Here is a 22,846-nt window from a genome sequence, read left to right on the forward strand (position 1 = left end):
CTTTCTTTCCAGATGTTGCCTGACCTGTTGACCTTGTGCAGCACCTTAAGCTTTTCTTTTGCTTTATCAGTTGTACTGGCTTGTTCCTTCAATAGTACATATACAACAAAAACATCAAATTGGTATTTTTAGCATTTGGTAAATTAAAAGATATTGTACTGAAAGTAACAATGTCTTCTCAAACAGCCATGGTAATTCACATTTTGCCCATCCAGTTGGGTTTCTTTAGACCTTTAAATATTTGGTTCCAGAATCAACAGAAAAAGTGCACTAAACTAGGGATAATAAAATATTAAAATCTTGCCTAATGTGAGAAATAAAGTATCCATAAATTGGAAATATTTTACAGGTGCATCATAAAAAATAAAGCAGAAAATATTGCCCCCCCAATAAATAATTGGTTAGCTAAATGGATTTTGAAAACACATTGGTGAAAAAGTAGCAGTTACTTGGGATTAAAATTTGTTACTGTATTTAGAAAGCACAATGGCTAGTATGTACAGTAGAAAAATAATCTCATTTGTTTAGTTACAGGGTGAGAATGAGATTCCAGCATAATGCCATGTCCTGAATTTTTACACCAAGTTGTCTCATTACTTAGAATTAAGTGGCCAAAATGAAACATGCTTAATCCTTTGTATTAAATGCATTCTTATAAATGTCAATTAGACAAGTGAAGCCTCATGATTTCATACACTAAAAGTTGCTCTCATAAAAAATTGTTACCAAGTTATTACAATACATAGAGGTTGTTCTGTATAACTAACCTTTTTTCTAGTCTAGATGGCACCAGCAAACAATGATTCCATGGGTGACATATTACAGATCACCAGTCTCAATTATTTCATTTTCTCTACATCTACTGTTTGTTCTGTTGTCTTGATTGAGTTACAGAAGGTTGGAGCCTGTGATGTGCAGTTTGGAATTTGATCGAATTATCTAGCATTCAGCTATGTCTGGAGAGCTGCCTTGTGGAGAAGACCAAAGACAGGGACCAAAAAAGGACTGAGAACATAAGCTGTCTCGTGGAAAAGACCAGACATGTGGCACAGGGTCATTTCGAAGCATCGACGTGAATGCGGAGGGGATCAATGATTGCTCTCAATGGAGACTGTGGGGCAACGACGGTCAGTAGCTGGGTGGACGACATTCGGACCTGGCGTGGCAGTCACTCTTCATGGAAAGACTGAGTTTGGGTGGCTGCTCTCCTTTAATACTGACGGGAGGATGCTTTTGATGTTCTGAGATTTATGTGATTATTGTATTCTACTTTGTATTGGTCTCTTTCTGTGTTTTCTTTTGCAGAGAGAGGGATTGGGGTCTGATTTTCAGGTTGGTTTTCCTGTGGGTGAACTGTTTTTGTATGAGAGAGGGGGGTCAGGAGTTTTTATGCCATTGTTGCTGTTTTATTCTGAGGAGGAGGGGGTTGGGTAGTTGATGCTCTGTCACTTTTTTCCCCTCCTGAGGACAGGCTTGGGGGAATTTGATGCTACTGTTGCCATTTTTTTCTCTGTGGAGGAGGGGAGGTGTTCTCAGGGTTTGTGAGTTTTACTTTTCTGCTTTTCTTTTTTGTTTGGGAGGGGTATGGGGGGTTGGGGCTGTATTATTTTTCAATAACTCCCATGGTTTTTTCTGTATTTCATGGACATGTGTATCTGGAGAAGATGAATATCAGAGTTGTACTATACATGCATACTTTGACAATAAAATGAACATTTGGACCTTTTAATGATATTAGCTACTAAAATATTCTAAACCTATTCTACTTCCCATCATCTATGATGCATTTCCAGCAACAATATTGATTATATTATGGAAAATTTGTCCATCTTGTTTCTCATTTTAGTTCTGGCAGATGTTGATATTCTAATTAGAATAAACCAGAATCTAGGAAATTTCAAGGAACTTGTGTTAAAACATGCTAAATTTTCTCTACTTATAAAGACATGAACATTTTTGTAAACTTACTGAGAATTATTGAGTTTGAGAAATAAAATAGTCACAAGAAACACAAGAACAGAAGATAGGTGGTGTTAAAGGTAGCCCAGCACAAATGTTGTCTATAAACATAGAATGGCATGAAAAATAATGAATATCAAACAAGAGAGAATAGGATCACAAAACGACATGCATCCAATTATATTACAAGGGGTGATTGATAAGTTCGTGCCCTAAGCAAAGTAGGAGTCAATTTTAGAAAACCTAGCACACTTATTTTTCCTAGATTTACATACTTAGTCCAGCGGTCGTGGAGCATATGGATCCCTTCTTTGTGGCAGTTGGCGTCTTGGACCTCCAGAAGTGGTCCACAACATGGGGTGATTGATAAGTTTCTGGCCAAAGGAGATGAGTTATTAACTTCAAACTTTCTGCATTTTCACTCAGAGTTGAACTGCATGTGCATGTAATGAGAGCTGTATAACTCATCTCTTTCTACCTTAGGCTGCAAACTTATCAATCACCCCTGCTGTGGACCACCTGGAAGTCCAAGACGCTCTCGTTACATCAACTCTTTGAATGATAATGCAGACTGTTTGAAGTTAACTCATCTCCTTCTACCTTAGGTCACGAACTTATCAATCACTGCCGCTGTGGACCACTTCTACAAAGAAGGGATCTGTATGCTCCACGGCCGTTGGACTAAGTGCGTACATGTTGGAGGGGACTATGTTGAAAAATAAATGTGCCAGGTTTTCTAAAATTGACTCCTACTTTAGGCTATGAACTTATCAATCACCCCTCGTATTTTGTCTTCATGACATTTAGAGTTACACTGACTCTCAAATTTGTCATTCAAGGTGCCTGGTGTCATCAGTAACAAATGTAGGATTCAAGAAATTAGTCTATGTACCACATGGTTAAAGATTTCACTTTGGAAACTGTTTTAAGAAAAATAGCATCAAATTATATAAAGGGTTTATTTCTTGCTCCATGACAAAGTTCAGTAAACTTTTGGAAAAAAAGTAAAAAATAAAAAATACAAAGTTGAATATACAAAATTAAGCTTTTCAATTTAAATAACTACAAATGAACATATTAACTACCAACATGCTTTTTAATATATTTGTGACTGTTGGATAGAAATCTTTGTAGAACACTTATACATTGTTCAATTTTTCTTTCACACTATGTACATCGTATCTCCTTATCAGTAACTCTGACTCGCGACACCATAACGAGATATATTTCTCTGAAATATAAGAAAATTTGAAGACATATTTGCTTAAGAATTTAATAGCTGAACTTTCAGGAAAAATACCCCAAAACATCTACATTTTCCTCTAGGCCTTCCTTTTTCGTGACGAAGTACTTCCGTTTGTTTCTAATCCAGATCCTGATGGCAGCTGCTGTGACTTCTTCAAAGGTATTGAAACCCATTCTTCTGCACTGTTCAAGATTTAAAAAAAAGTTTTGTTGTCTATGGTCATTTCATAAGGAAATTCTCGGCAATGATATAAACACGCAAAAAAGGATAAATAGAATGGTAGATCTTATGCATTAATTGGTTAGGCATATAGTTATTTGAGTTTCAAAGAATGAAACAAAGTCTGACAGAAACTAATTATATTCAATGCTGGGAGGATGCTCCCAATGGCTGGAAACAAGAACTGGGAGCCACAGTCTTGGGAAGTTTAATAAGGTCAGGGAGCTAAATGCGAGGTTCAAAGATTGGCGTGGGAGAAGTGGGTTTGAATTCGTGGAATATTGGCACCAGCATTGGGAAAGGACAGAATTGTTCGGTGTTCAGATGGGATGGGCTTCACTCAGACAATGCTAGCACCAGTGTCCTAGCAAATTGCGTAACAAGGGCAGTGGATAGGGCTTTAATAGCAGGTGGTTCTAAAGTTTGAAAAAAAATACACTCAGATCCCGCTTAATGCTGAGGATGTGCTCCTCAGAGGTGGAGTGCTACGTATATCAGTGCTATGCAGGGTCATTATAACATTACTTAAACGGATATCTGCCTCAAAAAAAATCAAACCCAATATATATATATTATTTTATGTATATACAGTAATTCATAGAGTAACAAGCTCGCAAATAGGCCTGACCTGTACATCAGTGGATGTGCAACACAGCGTAGCAGCAGTGGAGGAAAGTAGGTGGTGGTTACATCTTAGAAAAGGGACAAGGCTGTGGGTCCTCCTCTAATTTTGGCTTCTTCTTCAAGCAGGTGTTGAGATTTGAGGGCCTTATCTTAAGTTTCCTCTCATGAAGCAGTTCTCCGCAGCAGGAAATCTTGTCAAAAACTCCTCCTTTTGCCTTGCTGCTTTGCTCCCAGGCAGGTTCATTATCGATGAACTGGTCCATGATTTGTGTGATCATGCTGCTGCTAATGTTGAGGTATTTTGTGGTAAGGTTTCTTGCTGGTGTTTCCTCTTCTCCATCCATGTCCTCAGATTCACCCAGGATGCATTGTTCTGCCAGTTCTTGAAGGTCTTCGTTATTGCGGCTTTCACCATAAGACTGCAGTAAATTGCCATCATTAACATTCTCTAATCCCGCTTCATTGGCTAGTTCAACGATGCTTTGCATGACCGATTCAGTCTGAAATCCCCGGATATTGTTGTATGCTTCTGGCCATAGCTTCTTCCATGCTTCCTTCATGCTATGGAGGTTACTGATGTCCTGACGAAGGGTCTTGGCTCAAAACGTCGACAGTGCTTCTCCTTACAGATGCTGCCTGGCCTGCAGTGTTCCACCTGCATTTTGTGTGTGTTTGAATTTCCAGCATCTGCAGATTTCCTCGTTTGCTCTTTAAATGTTACTGATGTACCTTTTTCTTCTTGTTGAGTATGACTGAAGATGCTTCGTCCCTTTGTTCCCATTATTATCTGCTGGCTTAGGGGCCTGTTTCGTTGTGTTTGGTCATCCACTCATATATTTAGTCTATTTTCCATTTTTTTCAAGCAAATGCCTCCTTGAATGAGACACCTTCATTGATGATAACTTTGCAGTCGTCATTGCAGATGCTTTTTTATCTTGTCTGCATTTTTTCTTATAATTATTCTGATCATTGATGTAGCCAATTTCAAAGGGGTACCAACATCAACCTGATGCTCACCAGCTTCCAAATGCTCTATCACTTGCAGTTTCACATCTAATGCTACTCATGGACATCTCAGATGTACTACCCTCACTGGAAGTTGCAGGCCGTTTTCCAGATATTATGGGTGAAAAAAATGAAATAAATCGGCGAGGGAACAAGAACATTTATACACGCGGGGAAAGCAAGAGTGTGAACTAATATGTGTTTGGCTAAGTGGCTCATAGCACGTGCAAAGCACTCTCATTGGCTAATTGAATATTTACTGTAATGGCGGCTGCTCTTGGAAAGTTTTAAGTGTTGTTTAGAATGAATTCTTGTCATTTTTTAAAATCCCAATAAAGAACTGAATAACAGTGCTGTAATGATTCAGCATTATGCGGGGTAGCGTTATCTGGGGTTTGAGTGTATTTAAAGCAGAAGTTGATAAGTTCCTGATTAGTAAGGACACCAAAGGTTTTGGGGAGAAGGCAGGAGAATGGATTTGAGAGTAAAACGAAATTAGCCATGAATGAACGGTGGAGAGAACTTGATGGGCCAAATGGCAAATTTTGCTCTTACGGCTTTCAGAACTGAAGTCAGGAAGCTGTGAAATTTATACCGCAGCAGGCAGTACAGGATCATTATTAAAACAAAAATTTTAAAGCTAGAGACCAAGGAATGTGGGGCGATGGAATAAGGGATCGGTGGAATACTAGATATGATCATCTAAAGCTGGTTTGAAGGGTTGAAAGGACTATTCCTGTCCAAACTTTGTGTTTCTATACCTGTAAGTTTTCTTTGCACTCTCTCTTCTTATTCTTTTATTTGGAGTTTGCCCGTCAGATAAATCTAAAGCCATTATTTTAGGACTGCTGGAGGAAATTGCTCTTGTTGGAGTCATTCCTGTGTACGAGGGAATAAGCATAAATCAACATCCCGCATGTAGTCTTAAACGATAATGCTTAATGAGATCAATTACAGAATGTTTCAAAGGTTTGTGATACAATACCAGCAGAGCATCTGTCAGAAAAAATCCCTTGTTTCTTACTAAATGTTAAGTGTAATATTATTTGAAATTTTATTAGAAACAAACCACTAAGTGAAAATAACGTAGTCTTGATGTGTTAAAATATTTCAATTCATTTTTGGCAGATTTAATCCTTTTACTGAGTAGGCAGAAATTAACATTAAAATAATGACAAAAATGTTATAATTTGAATTCACCCAAAACTGATTTTAATGCAAAGTAAATGTATAATTATGCCAAATGACCATGATATAGAAAACACATAAATACAAGTAGTTCTTGAGCAACTGTGGAACAGGTCAGCTGTATATTAAAAAAAAACATATATTCAGACAAGTAGTTCGGAAGACAAATTATACATAGAGGTTGGAGGAACTGGGGGGGGGGTTATCATTACAGGAGTGGGTCACAGAAATAGCTGAAGTGGCAGCTTTTGAACGCATGTCTTACAAACAGTTTGATAGATTGGACATCTATACACAAAAATGGGGCAAATATTTAGGTTTCCTGGAGGGGGGAATAGTGGTGAATGTAGTGGTGAAGCATATTGCTGAATGGTGGTCTTTTCTGTTATTAGAGGTCTAATAGACACACTTGGTTATTACTTTACATTGATATTTATTTCTGCCACATTTGTTTTTAATTTTATGGATAATTTTATGTTTTGTAAGCTATGGTTTACATAATTTTAACACTGACTCAAGGATTTAGTGAAAAAAATTCTAGAAATAAAATTTGAAAAAAAAGCTGAAAGAGCTCCATGTTGAGCAGCATTCATGAAGGCAAAAGGTGAATATCACCATGGCATTGAGACATTGCATTAGACAGAGTGAAGAGGAAAGATTGCCAGCTTACAGGGGGTGGAACAGAATTGGATGGGTGTGTGTGCAGGAGAACTCACCATTTTGCTCGGTTTCTCCTTAGAAATGGAGAAGGCTGAGGATGTACATGTGTCAGAGCAGAAGACGATACATGATGTGTAATCAGAAGCTCAAGATGGCTGGACAAAGCGCAAATGCTCCACCACTAATGCCAGATGGTCAACACTCCTTGGTAGGTTAGTTGAAATTCTTAACCACCATGAGTGAAGGTAAATTAAAGCTATTTATGAACTTATCTCTTTATAAGAGGATTGAAGAGCACATAAGGCCATAATTACTGCATAAAATCATCTAGCTCTAGTATCGATTGTATTGCAAATCACAAATATTTCTAATTTGCGATTTTTATTTCGTAGCTTCTGATATTAGTTTCTATTGTACCTCCCAACAATGAGTCAATTCTGATCTTTATACAGGATGCTAAACAAAGTGCAAGTTATTAATTTTCTTTGTGATAATTCTTTAATGTGATTGGCTACTCAAGAAATAGGAAGGATAATAAATGCAGGATTTAACAGCCAGGTTTCTAACACTTCCAGCCACTTAGGCGATGGTTATTTCTTTTTGTTGCAATTTATGATATTTAGAATTAACAATAAATTTCAAGGACAAAATAGATTTAAGATAATTTTGACCGAGTACTGTGCTAATTTGTTTTATTAAGTTAAGAGAATAATTGTATTCAAATCAAATTTACAATGCTCAAATAATATAGAAATAATTTACTCAGACCTAACCTTACTAGAGAGCAACATCTCCACACACATGTCATGTAAACTTTTTTCTGCAAAGCTTCACCTTAAATGTAATTTAAACAGTAACTTCTAAATAACATGGTGAAGGGAATAAAACATTTAGGCTCAGTAATGAGACTCAATATTTCTCTATGATGGAAAGATTTAACTTGCATTACCATGCTCATCAAAAGAGTTAATTATGAGCTTTCATTTATCAATGCTACAAATTGACTGAGATGTTCTAGAGATTCATGCTAAATTTCTTCCAACCCCCAAATTTGCTAGTCAATTTCTGTGCTGATTAAGGCACAAAATGTGAAGAGTTGACGAATTCCATTGTACATTCAAGATTACTGTTTGGCAGAGTAGGCTGGAGAGCCACGACTCAGTCATATACCAATTTCTTACGACATTAGCACACATAGAAAACTTGCCTAGTAGCTTTTCAATTTGCTTGAGCTGGTTCTCTTGGTCACTGAGCTCCTTGTGCTTCTGGGTCATTTCTGGTGAATTGATGTACTTCAGCTGTAGATCCAATTCCTGATTGACATTATTAAGCTTGATCAAAGCTGAGCGATATTGCTGGATAAGATCTACAAGAAAAACAACTGTTGTAAATACTAAAAACTCAGAAAACAAACAGAATGCAAAGAAAGAAACATGGACGAAGAATCAGTAGTTTTTTTTATTTGCTGAGATTTAACAAATCTTCACATCAGTGAAATTATATTGGGCCTGTTGCTCTTTAAGCAAAATTCATTACCATTTTGCACTTTCAGTTTTCCATGAGTTGAGTTTCTGATCACAGTTAGACCATCGGGGAAAACAGGATCGGTAGAGAGACAAGTCTGAAGCACTACTTAGTAGGCACTCTGATCATTCCTGTCAACAGATTACCTATCTATTCTCTTCTGAAGAAAAGAATTCCAACTTGAACATTGAACATAGAAGAGCATCCTTCTAAGTCAAAAATAATCATTCACCAAATGAATCTGATTCTTTTATTCCCTCATTGAGACCATGAAACCATAAGACATAGGAGCAGAATTAGGCCATTTGGACCTTCGAGTCTGCTCTGCCATTCAATCATGGCTGATCCTTTTTTCCCCCTCCTCTGCCTCACTCCCTGGCCTTCTCCCCATAACCTTTGATGTCATGTCCAATCAAGAGCTTATCAAGCTCTGTCTTAAATACAAAATAGATTTAAGATAATTTTGACAGAGTACTGTGCTAATTTGTTTTATTAAGTTAGGAGTCAAATTTCAACAATGCTCAAATAATATAGAAATAATTTACTCAGACCTAACCTTACTAGAGAACATTTCCCAGAACTGTTCACAATACTGAAGGTGAGGCCTCACCAGTGCCTTATAAAGCCTCAGCATCACATTGTTGCACTTGTATTCTAGACCCCTTGAAAATGGGTTTTGAATGCCCTTTAAGAGTGGTCATAATCATGAACTAACACGAGGAAATTTGCAGATGCTGGAATTTCAAGCAATATACACAAAGTGCTTGTGGAACACAGCAGACCAGGTAGCATCTATAGGGAGAAGCACTGTTGACATTTCGGGCCGAGACCCTTCATCAGGACTAACTGTCTCTTACTAATTTTACTTTCAGTTAGTTTACTGAGTTGCTGTGGTGCATTTGCTAGATGGCATATACCATATCCATGATGTTCTAATGATAGGAGTGAAAGTTCAGATGATGACCAGTTGGCACTAATGGTTGTTTTAACCATATATAACCATATAACAATCACAGCACGGAAACAGGCCATCTTGGCCCTCCTAGTCCGTGCCGAACCCTTAATCTCACCTAGTCCCACCTACCCGCACACAGCCCATAACCCTCCACTCCTTTCCTGTCCATATACCTATCCAATTTTACCTTAAATGACACAACTGAACTGGCCTCTACTACTTCTACAGGAAGCTCATTCCACACAGCTATCACTCTTTGAGTAAAGAAATACCCCCTCGTGTTTCCCTTAAACTTCTGCCCCCTAACTCTCAAACCATGTCCTCTAGTTTGAATCTCCCCTACTCTCAATGGAAACAGCCTGTTCACGTCAACTCTATCTATCCCTCTCAAAATTTTAAATACCTCGATCAAATCCCCCCTCAACCTTCTACGCTCCAATGAATAGAGACCTAACTTGTTCAACCTTTCTCTGTAACTTAATTGCTGAAACCCAGGTAACATCCTAGTAAATTGTCTCTGCACTCTCTCTAATTTATTGATATCTTTCCTATAATTCGGTGACCAGAACTGCACACAATATTCCAAATTTGGCCTTACCAATGCCTTGTACAACTTTAGCATTACATCCCAACTTCTGTACTCAATGCTTTGATTTATAAAGGCCAGCGTTCCAAAAGCCCTCTTCACTACCCTATCTACATGAGACTCCACTTTCAGGGAACTATGCACAGTTATTCCTAGATCTCTCTGTTCCTCTGCATTCCTCAATGCCCTACCATTTACTCTGTATGTTCTATTTGGATTATTCCTGCCAAAATGTAGAACCTCACACTTCTCAGCATTAAACTCCATCTGCCAACATTCAGCCCATTCTTCTAACCGGCATAAATCTCCCTGCAAGCTTTGAAAATCCACCTCATTATCCACAACACCTCCTACCTTAGTATCATCGGCATACTTACTAATCCAATTTACCACCCCATCATCCAGATCATTTATGTATATTACAAACAACATTGGGCCCAAAACAGATCCCTGAGGCACCCCGCTAGTCACCGGCCTCCATCCCGATAAACAATTATCCACCACTACTCTCTGGCATCTCCCATCTAGCCACTGTTGAATCCATTTTATTACTCCAGCATTAATACCTAATGACTGAACCTTCTTAACTAACCTTCCATGTGGAACTTTGTCAAAGGCTTTGCTGAAGTCCATATAGACTACATCCACTGCCTTACCCTCGTCAACATTCCTCGTAACTTCTTCAAAAAATTCAATAACGTTTGTCAAACATGACCTTCCACGCACAAATCCATGCTGGCTACTTCTAATCAGATCCCGTCTATCCAGATAATTATAAATACTATCTCTAAGAATACTTTCCATTAATTTACCCACCACTGATGTCAAACTGACAGGTCTATAATTGCTAGGCTTCCTTCTAGAACCCTTTTTAAACAATGGAACCACATGAGCAATACGCCAATCCTCCGGCACAATCCCAGTTTCTAATGACATATTAAAGATCTCCGTCAGAGCTCCTGCTATTTCTACACAAACCCCTCAAGGTCCTGGGGAATATCTTGTCAGGACCCGGAGATTTATCCACTTTTAAATTTCTTAAAAGCGCCAGTACCTCCACCTCTTTAATTGTCATAGGTTCCATAACTTCCTTACTTGTTTCCCACACCTTAGACAATTCAATATCCTTCTCCTTAGTGAATACCGAAGAGAAGAAATCATTCAAAATCTCTCCCATCTCCTTCGGTTCCGCACATAGCTGACCACTCTGATTCTCTAAGGGGCCAATTTTATCCCTCACTATCCTCTTGCTTTTAATATAACTGTAGAAACCTTTCGGATTTACTTTCACCTTATTTGCCAAACCAACCTCGTATCTTCTTTTAGCTTTTCTAATCTCTTTCTTAAGATTCCTTTTACATTCTTTATATTCCTCGAGCAATTCCTTTACTCCATGCTGCCTATATCTATTGTAGACATCCCTCTTTTTCTGAACCAAATTTCTAATATCCCTTGAAAACCATGGTGCTCTCAAACCTTTAACCTTTCCTTTCACCCTAACAGGAACATAAAGCTTCTGTACCCTCATAATTTCACCCTTAAATGACCTCCATTTCTCTATTACATCCTTCCCATAAAACAACTTGACCCACTCTCTCTAAATCTCTTCGCATCCCCTCAAAGTTAGCCTTTCTCCAATCAAAAATCTCAACTCTAGGTCCAGTCCTGTCCTTCTCCATAATTATATTGAAGCTAATGCTATTGTGATCACTGGACCCGAAGTGCTCCCCAACACATACATCTGTCAGCTGACCTATCGCATTCCCTAACAGGAGGTCCAACACTGCCCCATCTCTAGTCGGTACTTCTATGTATTGTTGCAAAAAACTATCCTGCACACATTTCACAAACTCTAAACCATCCAGCCCTTTTACAGAATGAGCTTCCCAGTCTACGTGTGGAAAATTAAAATCTCCCAGAATCACCACCTTGTGTTTACTACAAATATCTGCTATCTCCTTACACATTTGCTCTTCCAACTCACGCGCCCCATTAGGTGGTCTATAATACACTCCTATCAGTGTTACTGCACCTTTCCTATTCTTCAATTCCACCCAAATGGCCTCCCTAGAGGAGCTCTCTAATCTATCCTTCCAAAGCACCGCCATAAGATTTTCTCGGACAAGCAATGCAACACCTCCCCCTCTGGCCCCTCCTACTCTATCACACCTGAAGCAACTAAATCCAGGAATATTTAGTTGCCAATCACACCCTTCCTGCAACCATATTTCAGTAATAGCTACAACATCATAATTCCAGGTATCAGGAGCTTTAAGCTCATCCACCTTTCTTACAATGCTCCTAGCATTAAAATAGATACATTTAAGATACTCTCCATCTCCTCCTCTCTTTCCATCCCTAACAATGCATTCAAATTTATTATCCTTTTCTTTCTTCTCCCCTACATCTTCGGGCTGAGCGCATCCCTTCTCCATCACCTGCCTTTCCTCCCTCACACACTGTCTATTTACTTGCTCCACTGGTGAACTAACCTCCCCTCCCATAGTCTCCTCAAATAGTCTCCCGTCCCCCCCCATCTTACTAGTTTAAAGTCTGCCCTGTAGCCCTAGCAAACCTCCCCGCTAGGATATTGGTCCCCCCACGATTCAAGTGTAACCCGTCCTTCTTGAACAGGTCACTCCTGCCCCAGAAGAGGTCCCAATGATCCAGAAACTTGAATCCCTGCCCCCTGCTCCAATCCCACAGCCACGCATTCATCCTCCACCTAATTCTATTCCTACTCTCACTGTCGCATGGCACAGGCAGTAATCCCGAGATTACTACCTTTGCGGTCCTTCTTCTTAACTGCCTTCCTAACTCCCTATACTCTCGTTTCAGGACCTCTTCCCCTTTCCTTCCTATGTCATTGGTACCTACATGTACCACGACCTCTGGCTCTTCACCCTCCCACTTCAGGATATCTTGGACGTCCCGAACCCTGGCACCAGGGAGGCAAATTACCATCCGGGCCTCCCGGTCACCTCCACAGAAACGCCTGTCTGAGCCCCTGACTATTGAGTCCCCTATTACTATGGACCTCTTTCTTCTAATCCTACCCTTCTGAGCTACAGGGCCGTCCTCTGTGCCGGAGGCTCGGCCACTGTCACTCCCACCAGGTAGGCTGTCCCCCCCAACAGTACTCAAACATGAGTACTTATTGTCAAGGGGTACAGCCACTGGGGTACTCTCTAGTACCTGCCTCTTCCCCTTCCTGACTGTAACCCACCTATCTGCCTCCCGTGGTCCCGGAGTGACCACCTGCCTGTAACTCCTATCACCTCCTCACTCTCCCTGATCAGGCGAAGGTCATCGAGCTGCAGCTCCAGTTCCCTAACTCGGTCCCTCAGGAGCTGCAGTTCGGCGCACCTGGCGCAGATGTGGATGTCCGGGAGGCTCGGAGACTCCAGGATCTCCCACATCCGACACCGAGAACAACAAGCTGCCCTCACACTCATACCTCCCAAATAACTGAAAATACAAGAACTAAAAAGATATGCCTACTGTGCCCTCTTCCGCCTAAGCCCTCTGAGCCCAAGCCCTACACTCTGCGCCCGGCTCACTCTGCTGCCCGCAAACGAAGCTGCCCGCTTCTTAAGGCGGCGTTCTTTATATATCTTCCCTCCTTCCCGGGCCTCCTTCACGCGCCTGCGCAGTCCTGCCTCTCAGAACTCCGATCTGAGAAGCAATTGGACAATTTGAAAATGGCCGCCGCCGCACTTCCTCTCAAGCCTCGCTGTCCTCTTCCAAAAGAGAACTACCTCACTCAGTATCTCCTTTATATATCTTCCCTCCTTCCCGGGCCTCCTTCATGCGCCTGCGCAGTCCCGCCTCTCAGAACTCCGATCTGAGAAGCAATTGGACAATTTGAAAATGGCCGCCGCCGCACTTCCTCTTCCAAAAGAGCATTAATGCTCTTTGTTAAGCATTAATGAGACTGCTGAGAAGCATTCTACATTCAACACTAACTATATATGACAGGTATTGGGGTCTTTAGTAGGAAAGGAATTATTGATAAGTAAAAGGATATCCCTACTCTTGAAGATCAGCACATGTGATGGCCTAGGGCCTAGTTAGGTTTCTGATCACTATGGGTGATCCTAATTGTGAAAGGAATCGAAACATTATCAGTAAACAATCTTATTTCTGACCTTGTGAAAAGGGGTAGTTATTAATAAGAGCTGAATACAGCTGTCCTCTAAGAATACCTTAGGCTCAAGATAACTGACCCCCCCCCTCCCCCCAATAACCATATCTATCTTCCTTTATATAGAGTGCAGCCTGTGGAGGTGCTTCCCGCAATTCCCACTGATTTCTAATTTACCTGGATTCTTTGGTGCTACACTGTTAAATGTTTATAAATTAATCCTCCGACTGTATTTCATTGGTTTTCTCAAACTATGTTATGTTTAAGTTTAGAAAAAATTAGAAGTTGTGTATTTGACACTTATACTAAATTTGAAAAGATATGGAGACCTTTTATTCAATATTTTCATATGATGTAATAGGACCCTGTTCCAGGCCTATTTGATTTTCCAATTTTGCTTTCATATATGTCAAGAGGACACTGATGATTTTGTATTTTTGTGAGATATTATAAACAGCCTTTTTTTTCCTTTTCTCTCTTTTTTTCTTGTTTTTTTCTTCTATTAGTTATTAGCTTTTTAGATTAGTTTTTGCATAATGAATTTTTTTTCTTTTTTCCTTTTTATTTTTTCTTTTTATTTTATATTATGATACAATATACAAATAGAAAAGGCAAACCTAGGTGTATCTTTTACGATGTGGGAATACTCATTTATACTGTAATCATTGTTTTTGTAATCTTTTATAGTTAGTTGAAATATGTACGTTTGTAATCCCATTATCTATGTACCAATTTTATTTTGTTGTTATTAATAATGATAATAAAAAGATGGAAAAAGAAAGAAATGTTGGCTTTAGATCAAGGGCAGCCACTCATCCAGCCACTGGAATTCAGTTCAAATGCTGTCTGGATCAATTGCTCTGATAGTAACTGCTAGTTATATTTTCTTTCATATTGCTCTTGAATGACACAAAAGTATCTGGCTGAATGGGATGTGTGGGCAAGAATTAACTCAAATTTTCTGTTTTGCTGGAGCTATACGAGACGTAACACTGAGATTTGAGGCATAATTATTCAATATTGTTCGGGTCTACAGCCTTTCTTTTCTTTTTACAATGTTTTTATTCAGAAGAAAAAAAAGATTTACAGATTGCAACACATAGATACATCTTAACATAACCTGTGTACATTCATATATTGTTATAAAATTGATCAAAATGTTATAGCATATCACATAAAGGTATACCACTCTGTAATCAAAAATTTAAAGATAGGTCATACATCATAAAAAAATTTTTTATTTAAAAAAAAGGTCAACCCCCTACCAACTACCAAAGAAAAAAGCTGATGGATGATAATGGATAAATTAGAAAAGAAAACATATTCGCTTAAGAGAAGATAAAAATATACATAAAAGTCTGTGCACTGTTAAACTTTATAAATTAGAAAAGTAATTTAGGAAAGGTCCCCAAATATCATAAAAAGATTGTTTCGAATTTAAGGCTGAGCAGCGGATCTTTTCTAAATTTAAATAAGATATATCACGGAGCCATTGAAGATGTGTAGGAGGGATAGACTCCTTCCATTTAAACAAGATTGTTCTCCTTGCTAAAAGAGAGGTAAAAACTAAAACCTGTAGGTTAGGAGTATTTAAAGTTATATCTTCATCTGCAATAATACCAAACAAGGCAGTAAGGGGATTTGGGTCAAATTGGGCCCTAAAAAGTTGTGAGAAGGTATGGAATACTTCCCGCCAAAACTTTTCAATTTTAGGGCAAAACCAAAACATATGAATTAAAGAGGCATCAGCAGAGTTACATTTATTACAAAGTGGAGAAACATTCGGATAAAAACTGGACAGCTTCTGTTTAGAAACGTAAGCTCTATGAACCAGTTTAAATTGTAAAAGAGAATGACAAGCACAGAAAGATGATTTATTAACCCGTTTAAGAATTTTATTCCATCTATCATCAGAAATCTGACAATTTAGGTCATCCTCCCAAGCTTTTTTTATTTTATCTAAAACGTCTTGTCTAGAATCAATCAACAAGTTATAGATACCAGTAATAGAACCATTAACAAAAGGTTTTAAATTTAAAAGATCATCCAGTAAACTTTTATCAGGACCTATAGGAAAAGTAGCTAATTGGAAACGTAGAAAATCTCTAATTTGAAGGTATCTGAAAAAATGTGATTTTGAGAGTGCAAATTTATTTGCCAACTGGTCAAATGAAGCAAGAGATCCTGAGATAAACAGGTCCCAAAAACACTTAATACCTAGTTCATCCCAATCTTTAAAGACTTTATCAGTCATGGAAGGAATAAAAAAACAATTAAGGAGAATGGGAGATGATAATGAAAAATTCACTAAACCAAAACATTTTCTAAATTGAGACCAGATCCTTAAAGTGTGCTTAACAATTATGTTATCTGTTGTTTTATTTGCTGAAAAAGAAGAGTATGATCCAAGAAGAGAAACAATAGAGGAATTTTTTTTTACAGAATTAACTTCTAAGGAGACCCATGATGGACAATCTTTACGATAAATATAATAAGACCAGAAAGTAATATTCCTTATATTGGCAGCTCAATAGTAAAACCTGAAATTGGGTAAGGCTAGTCCACCCATCTCTTTATTTCTTTGTAAGTAAACTTTACTTAAACGAGCTTGTATATTATTCCAAATATGAGGTTAAAATTGAATCTAAAGAATCAAAGTACGTCTTAGGAACAAAAATAGGTAAGGCCTGAAAAAGATATAAAAATTTAGGAAGAATCTTCATTTTAATCGAATTAATTCGCCCAATTAGAGATAAAGAAAGAGGGGACCATTTAGAAAGCGTCTTTTTCACATAAATCAATAAGGGGTTTAAGTTTTCTTTGAATAAGTTCTTGAAGTTTTTAGTAATTGTTACACCTAAATATGTAAACTGACCTGTTACAACTTTGAACGGAAATTTGGCATTTGATGACATTAGGTCATTTAAAGGAAATAGCTCACTTTTATGTAGGTTCAGCTTATATCCTGAAAAAGAACTAAACTGGGAGATTAAAGAAAGAACCAAAGGTAAAGAAGTTTCAGTGTTAGAAATACAAAGTAAAATATCATCAGTGTATAAAGAAATTTTATGAGACATACCTTCCCTTAAATGTCCCTTACCAGAAATGTCCTTAGCTTCTTGAAGTGCTATTGCTAAGGGTTCTATAGCTAAAGCAAAAAGTAAAGGACTAAGAGGACATCCTTGTCTAGTTCCCCGCTGTAATTTAAAGGGCTTAGAAATTTGGGAGTTAGTAATAACCTGAGTAGTCTCCAGCCTTATCTATTGTAGCCAATGCATTTCGCTGTTTTGTAAATTACAGAGGGTAAAAAAGAATGAACTAAAGATTGGCTGGTTGGGCAGTCTCAAATGAAACCCAGGATGGATCATCTATTTGGCATTTTCTTTTTTTTTGATGGTTGCAAACACGTTAACCTTGTTATTTGAGCTCATTGAGAATGAGAATTCTCACTTTATTTGCCAATTCTATCTGTTCAGTTGATTTTGAAGTCTACCATATGTTGTTCCATCTTTGGCTTGCATGCGATCCAGTAATGTAGCTTCTTCAAAGCAACACCTTTGAGGTCGCTTGGTCTTCCCCTTTCAAGATACTTCATCTAAATCAGAAAAGTCGTTTGACATAACAGCAATAGTAGAATGAGGGATATGGTAGAAAATATTTTTGCTACTGAATATCCTCAACACCTCATAAGCTGCAAATTATGAACTGATAGATCTTTTATAAAAATCTATTCCACTTACTACAGTGGTGATACCTAGCAAGATGAAAGCAGCTTAACTGTTGATCTTGGCAAGATGCTGTCACTGCCACCATGTGGTCAGTAATGACATTGTTCATATTTTCAGGTTGTGGAAAGATCTGTCAGTAAATGCCCAGCCCAACTATCAAATGTCATGTATGACCTCTACTGTAACGTGCAAAACCTCAATGGGCTGATCTATCTGCTGGCAGATGTTTAATGATGGGATCTTACAGTTAGCTTCTTCACACAGCACAAGTACACTTCGAGCAATGCACAAAATGCTGCAGGAGCTTAGTGGGCCAGGCAACATCAATGGAAGAAAGTGTATAATTTTAGCTCAATATCCTTCATTAGAAGATTGATTATTTCCCTTCATAAACTGCTCAGCTCCTCCAGTCTTCTGTGTTGCTCCAAATTACTAGCATCTGCAGTAACTTGTCGTTAATCTGGTCCATAAAGTATCCTTTGTCAAAGGACATCCTGTGAACCAGAATAACTGGGTATTTAGGCAGAACAACAAAACAAACTTGGCCTACTTTCAGACATGAAAGCAGCAATATATCTGTCTATGTGAAGATAGTCAAACTGTAGCTTAACAGTGGAATATGCACCAAGTTGCTGAAATCAGTCCCAATTGAGTGTAAAGGCAACGTTGCTGAGCTCTTTATATCCAGAGGCCTACAAAATTTCTTAACAATGGAACAATTTAAGCAGTAATCAGCAAATCAGCAAAATGCTTAACAGCCTAAACTTGCACCAAGCAAGCCCCTGCTGGCCTGAATCAGAGACCAATTAACATTTGATAATGATACTGTACAGAAAAATGGATTTCAGATGACATCTGGTGATCAGTTCATCACTGATCCCAAGAAAATGTAGGCTCCAATACAGTACTGGAAAATGTGGGCAGCCATCAACAGCAGCCAAACTATCTGTGACACTGTTTTAGGTTCAAGTAAAATGTAACCCAGCGTGTGTCTAGGGGAAAGAAACCTGTTGTCCATACATTAATAAACCATTTTGGTTATGACAATAATCCTATCATTTCCTTAGCCAGTTTGATACCTGAATTTAAACTCCCAGCCACAGTGGTAGAATCTGAATTCAAGTCTTCATTCTTCTAGATCAAGCAAAGATCCATCACTCCCAGATGAGCTCAGTACCTAAGTACACTTTGATAGGGAGAACCATGACACACCCACACAAGCCCTCACATCTCCAATGATCCTATAATTTTAGCCTCAGAGACAGAGATACAGGCATCCTTCAAGAGGTTTAGTCCAGATGGTGTATCTGGCCAAGATCTGGGTGGAACCAACCAGACAGAGTATTTACAAACATATTCAACCTCTCATTTCGGCAGCCTGAGGTTCCCACAAACTTCAAAAAGGTATCTATTGTACTGATTTCCACAAAGACCATGGTAATCTGCCTTAACGACTACCTGGTGGTGCTTACATCAAATATAATGAAGTATTTTGTGAGGTTGGTTATGTTGTGAATCAACTCCTGCCTCAGAGAAGACCTGGATCCACTTAAATTTGCCTACTGCCTACAGCAGATGTGATTTTATTGCTTCTGCACTTTGCTCTGAACCACTTGGAAAACAGGAACTCTTATGCCAGATTGCTGTTCATTGACTACATCTGGACATCGAACAGCATCATCCCATTCAAATTCATCAACAAACTTAAGTTCAAGTCCTGGGCCTCTGTACCTTGACCTGCAACTGGATACTTGACTTTCTCATAGGCATACATCAGTCAATGAGGATTGGTAACATCTCCTTCCTGCTGACCATCAGCACTGGTGCACCTCCAAGCTGTATATTCAGCCTTCTATTCTACTTTCTATACACACGACTGTGGTTAAGTACAGCTCCAAAGTCATCTTCAAATTCAATGACACTACTGTTGTTGGATGCATCACCGTTGATAACGAGTCAGCTTACTGGATTGAGAGAACACATGGTTGAGTGGCGCCAGAAGAGCAGCCCCTTGTTCACTGTCAGCAGAACAGGAGAGCTAAAGGTCACTTCAGGAAGAAAGGAAAATGTGCACCTGTCTATAACGAGGGAACAGCGGTGGAGAGTCAGATGCTTTAAATTCCCGAGTATTAACATATTGGATGACCTGTCCAGGGCATAGCACATAAGATGCAGTCATAAGGAAAGTGTGCCAGCATCTTTGCTTTCTAAGAAGATTAAGTTCACAAAGCACTCTGACAAAATACTCCTGTTGGGAGTATCCTCACAGGTTGCATAATGGTTGGTAACAGCGATTTCAATGAGCAGGAATGCAGAAAGGTACAATACTGGATTCTGTCCAATACATTATGGGCACATCCCTTCCCACCAGAGGTAGTATCTATAGGAGGCACTGCCTCAGAAAGGAATCATCCATCTTCAAAGATCTCCACCATCTGGAGCCATGCTATCTTTTCATATTTCCATCAGGTATAGAGACCTAACTCCTACACCACCAGGTTCAAGGCAGATTTTACCTAACAATTCAGTTCCTGAATTAACCAGCAAAACCCTAATCACTACAGCTCAGCAACAAAATGATCACGTCGCTCATCTTGCATTAAAATGGGTTCTTTCTTGTTAGAATTGTGTATAGTAAATGTCTTTCTTACTTATATGTATGATGCTATGTGCTCGTGACGCTACTGCAAATTTTCACTCGTGCCTATGACAAACGACTTTGACATATACATTCAGTTATGTGAATACAAAGCTTATTTGGACTATTAAACAAAAGCACGTAAAAAATCATTATTTTTATTTTTGCTGCATATATATTTCGCGATAAAATTAGAATCCAGCATATCAGCTGAAGGAGCAAATTGAAAGTGCCATTCTGTTCCTGAATATTGCCGACAGGTTGAATTTGTCAATATGGTTGCCTGGGGAGTGAGGAAGGAGGATGGTGGACAGATTAAGGAACAGTTTGAAACAACCTGTTAAGTTAACCACATACTATTAGAAATAATAAGATATTTATTTGACAGAAAAGAATGCTTATAGCCCAAACAGAACTAGTGATGAATAAAGACAATATTTTAAATTAAGGAAACCACATCCATTCTAATGATAACTTAAAGCATTTGTAGGTAAGTCGCAGTTACTGGGAAAATGCCAGGTTTGATCAACGGACTGTTTTATTAACAGGTTTCCTTCAGAATGATGAGAAGGTCACTCACTTTCGACACAAAATGGGTTGGGAAACAGGTACTGCCTTTGGTACAGGATTGTCAATTCCTAATCAACCCATGTTAAATACACACATTTCTTCCCAACAGTACTAAACCAATCACTTGGACAGGTCACTCACAAACATTGCACATTTTAAAAAGTCTGGAAAAAGGGTCACACACACAAACTGCTGGAGGAACTCAGCAGGCCAGGCAGCATCTATGGAAAAGAGTGTAGTCGACGCTTTGAGCAGAGACACTTCATCAGAACTGGAAAAAATACTGGAGACACTTCATCAGAACTGGAGAAGATGAGTCGTCATTGTTTCATAGTTAGAAGGTGGGAGGAAGGGAGGAAGAAACACAAGGTGCTAGGTGTAAATGGTGGTGGTGGGAGGTGGGTTGGAAAAAGGTGAAGTGAAGAACTGGGAAGTTGATTGGTGAAAGAGGTACAGGGCTGGAGAAGGGGGAATCTGATAGGAGAGGAAAGAAAAAGGGGAGGAGAAAAGGGAGGTGACGGGCAGGTAAGGAGATAAGGTGAGAGAAGGAAAAGGGAATGGAGAATAGTGACTGGGGGAAAGGGGGACATTACCAGAGGTTTGAGAAATTGATGTTCATGCCATCAAGTTGGAGGCTACCCAGACAGAATATAAGATGTTGCTCCTCCAACCTGAGTGCGGGTGGCTTCATTGTGACAGTACAGGAGGCCATGGACTGGAACGGGAACTGGAAGCAGAATTAAAGTGGGTGGCCACTGGGAGATCGTGCTTTTCCTGGTGGATGGAGCAGCAAATCCATTTCCCCAGCTCTTTATTTCACCCTTCTCAGTTTCATCTATCACCTTGTTTCTTTCTCCCTTCCCATCTCCTAACTCTGACTCCTCATGTTCCTTCCCACTCCAGTCCTGATAAAGGATTTTGGCTCGAAACATCGACTGTACTCTTTTCCATAGATGCTGCCTGGCCTACTCAGTTCCTCCAGCATCTTGTGTGTGTTGCTTGGATTTCCAGTATATGCAGATTTTCTCTTGCCTATGGTTGGAATATGGGTATATTAGAATATATTTCCTATAATCCTATAAACTTGATCTTTTGTAAACAGGGCTGTAAGATATTTTAATCCATTGGCTGGAATAGGTTTACATTACACTAACTTGTAGATACAATACTCATTTGAAGAAATATCAGGTGACCATGTTAAACATTACAGGTTTTAAATGCATCTTTGTTAATTCACCTCGGTGTTCATTTACTAGATCTCAAATTGCACCGCAGCCTTGCTTTCTCTAAATGGCAGCTACTAGCGAGATGAAATTCATCACCAGAGTGATGGGAACCTCGTCCATTCATGTGAGACCGCCTGACTTCAGTATACTGTATTATTCTTGCATTGTTAAACATCAGCAAAAGTATTTCAAGATCATAGGTGAGCAGGCAATGAGAAATAAATTCAGATTTTGGAGCCATGAAGTAACCAAAAGCAACTATCAGTGAACGGTCTGCTGCTCTGCTGCACAATACTACATCAATTCAAATTTTAATTTACTCTTGACATAAAAGCTATTTTCAAAATAAACTCACCAATCTGTGAATTCAATACATGGTAAGCCTTTGGTAGAGGAGCTCCAAATATCATTCCTCGCAGTTTATCCATTTGTGGTGCCTTGTTTTGAAGGCCTCCAAACTTTCCATTGCTTCGTATTCTATCTCCATCTCTGGTCAGCAACGTAGGGCAGTGGCTAATTTTCACAACCTAAGTTTATAACATAATGCTTCAAATTTCTGAGTAATAACAATTAA

General features: G+C 38.9%; 1 protein-coding gene across 1 annotated transcript in view; it reads right to left on the reverse strand.

Annotated features, from left to right (window-relative positions):
• Positions 1-2,516: 2,516 nt before the first annotated feature.
• smchd1 (structural maintenance of chromosomes flexible hinge domain containing 1) overlaps positions 2,517-22,846 on the reverse strand; it is a 206,849-nt gene continuing 186,519 nt past the window's right edge. The window contains exons 45-48 of the mRNA XM_059979642.1: positions 22,628-22,799; positions 8,109-8,267; positions 5,815-5,932; positions 2,517-3,387 (exon numbers count right to left, since the gene is read on the reverse strand). Of these exons, the coding sequence (XP_059835625.1) occupies positions 3,282-3,387; positions 5,815-5,932; positions 8,109-8,267; positions 22,628-22,799 (555 nt within the window). The 3' untranslated portion in view covers positions 2,517-3,281. The remainder of the gene's footprint in view (positions 3,388-5,814; positions 5,933-8,108; positions 8,268-22,627; positions 22,800-22,846) is intronic.

Source organism: Hypanus sabinus, chromosome 1 (assembly GCF_030144855.1).
Source record: "Hypanus sabinus isolate sHypSab1 chromosome 1, sHypSab1.hap1, whole genome shotgun sequence".
Classification (NCBI taxonomy): Eukaryota; Metazoa; Chordata; class Chondrichthyes; order Myliobatiformes; family Dasyatidae; genus Hypanus; species Hypanus sabinus.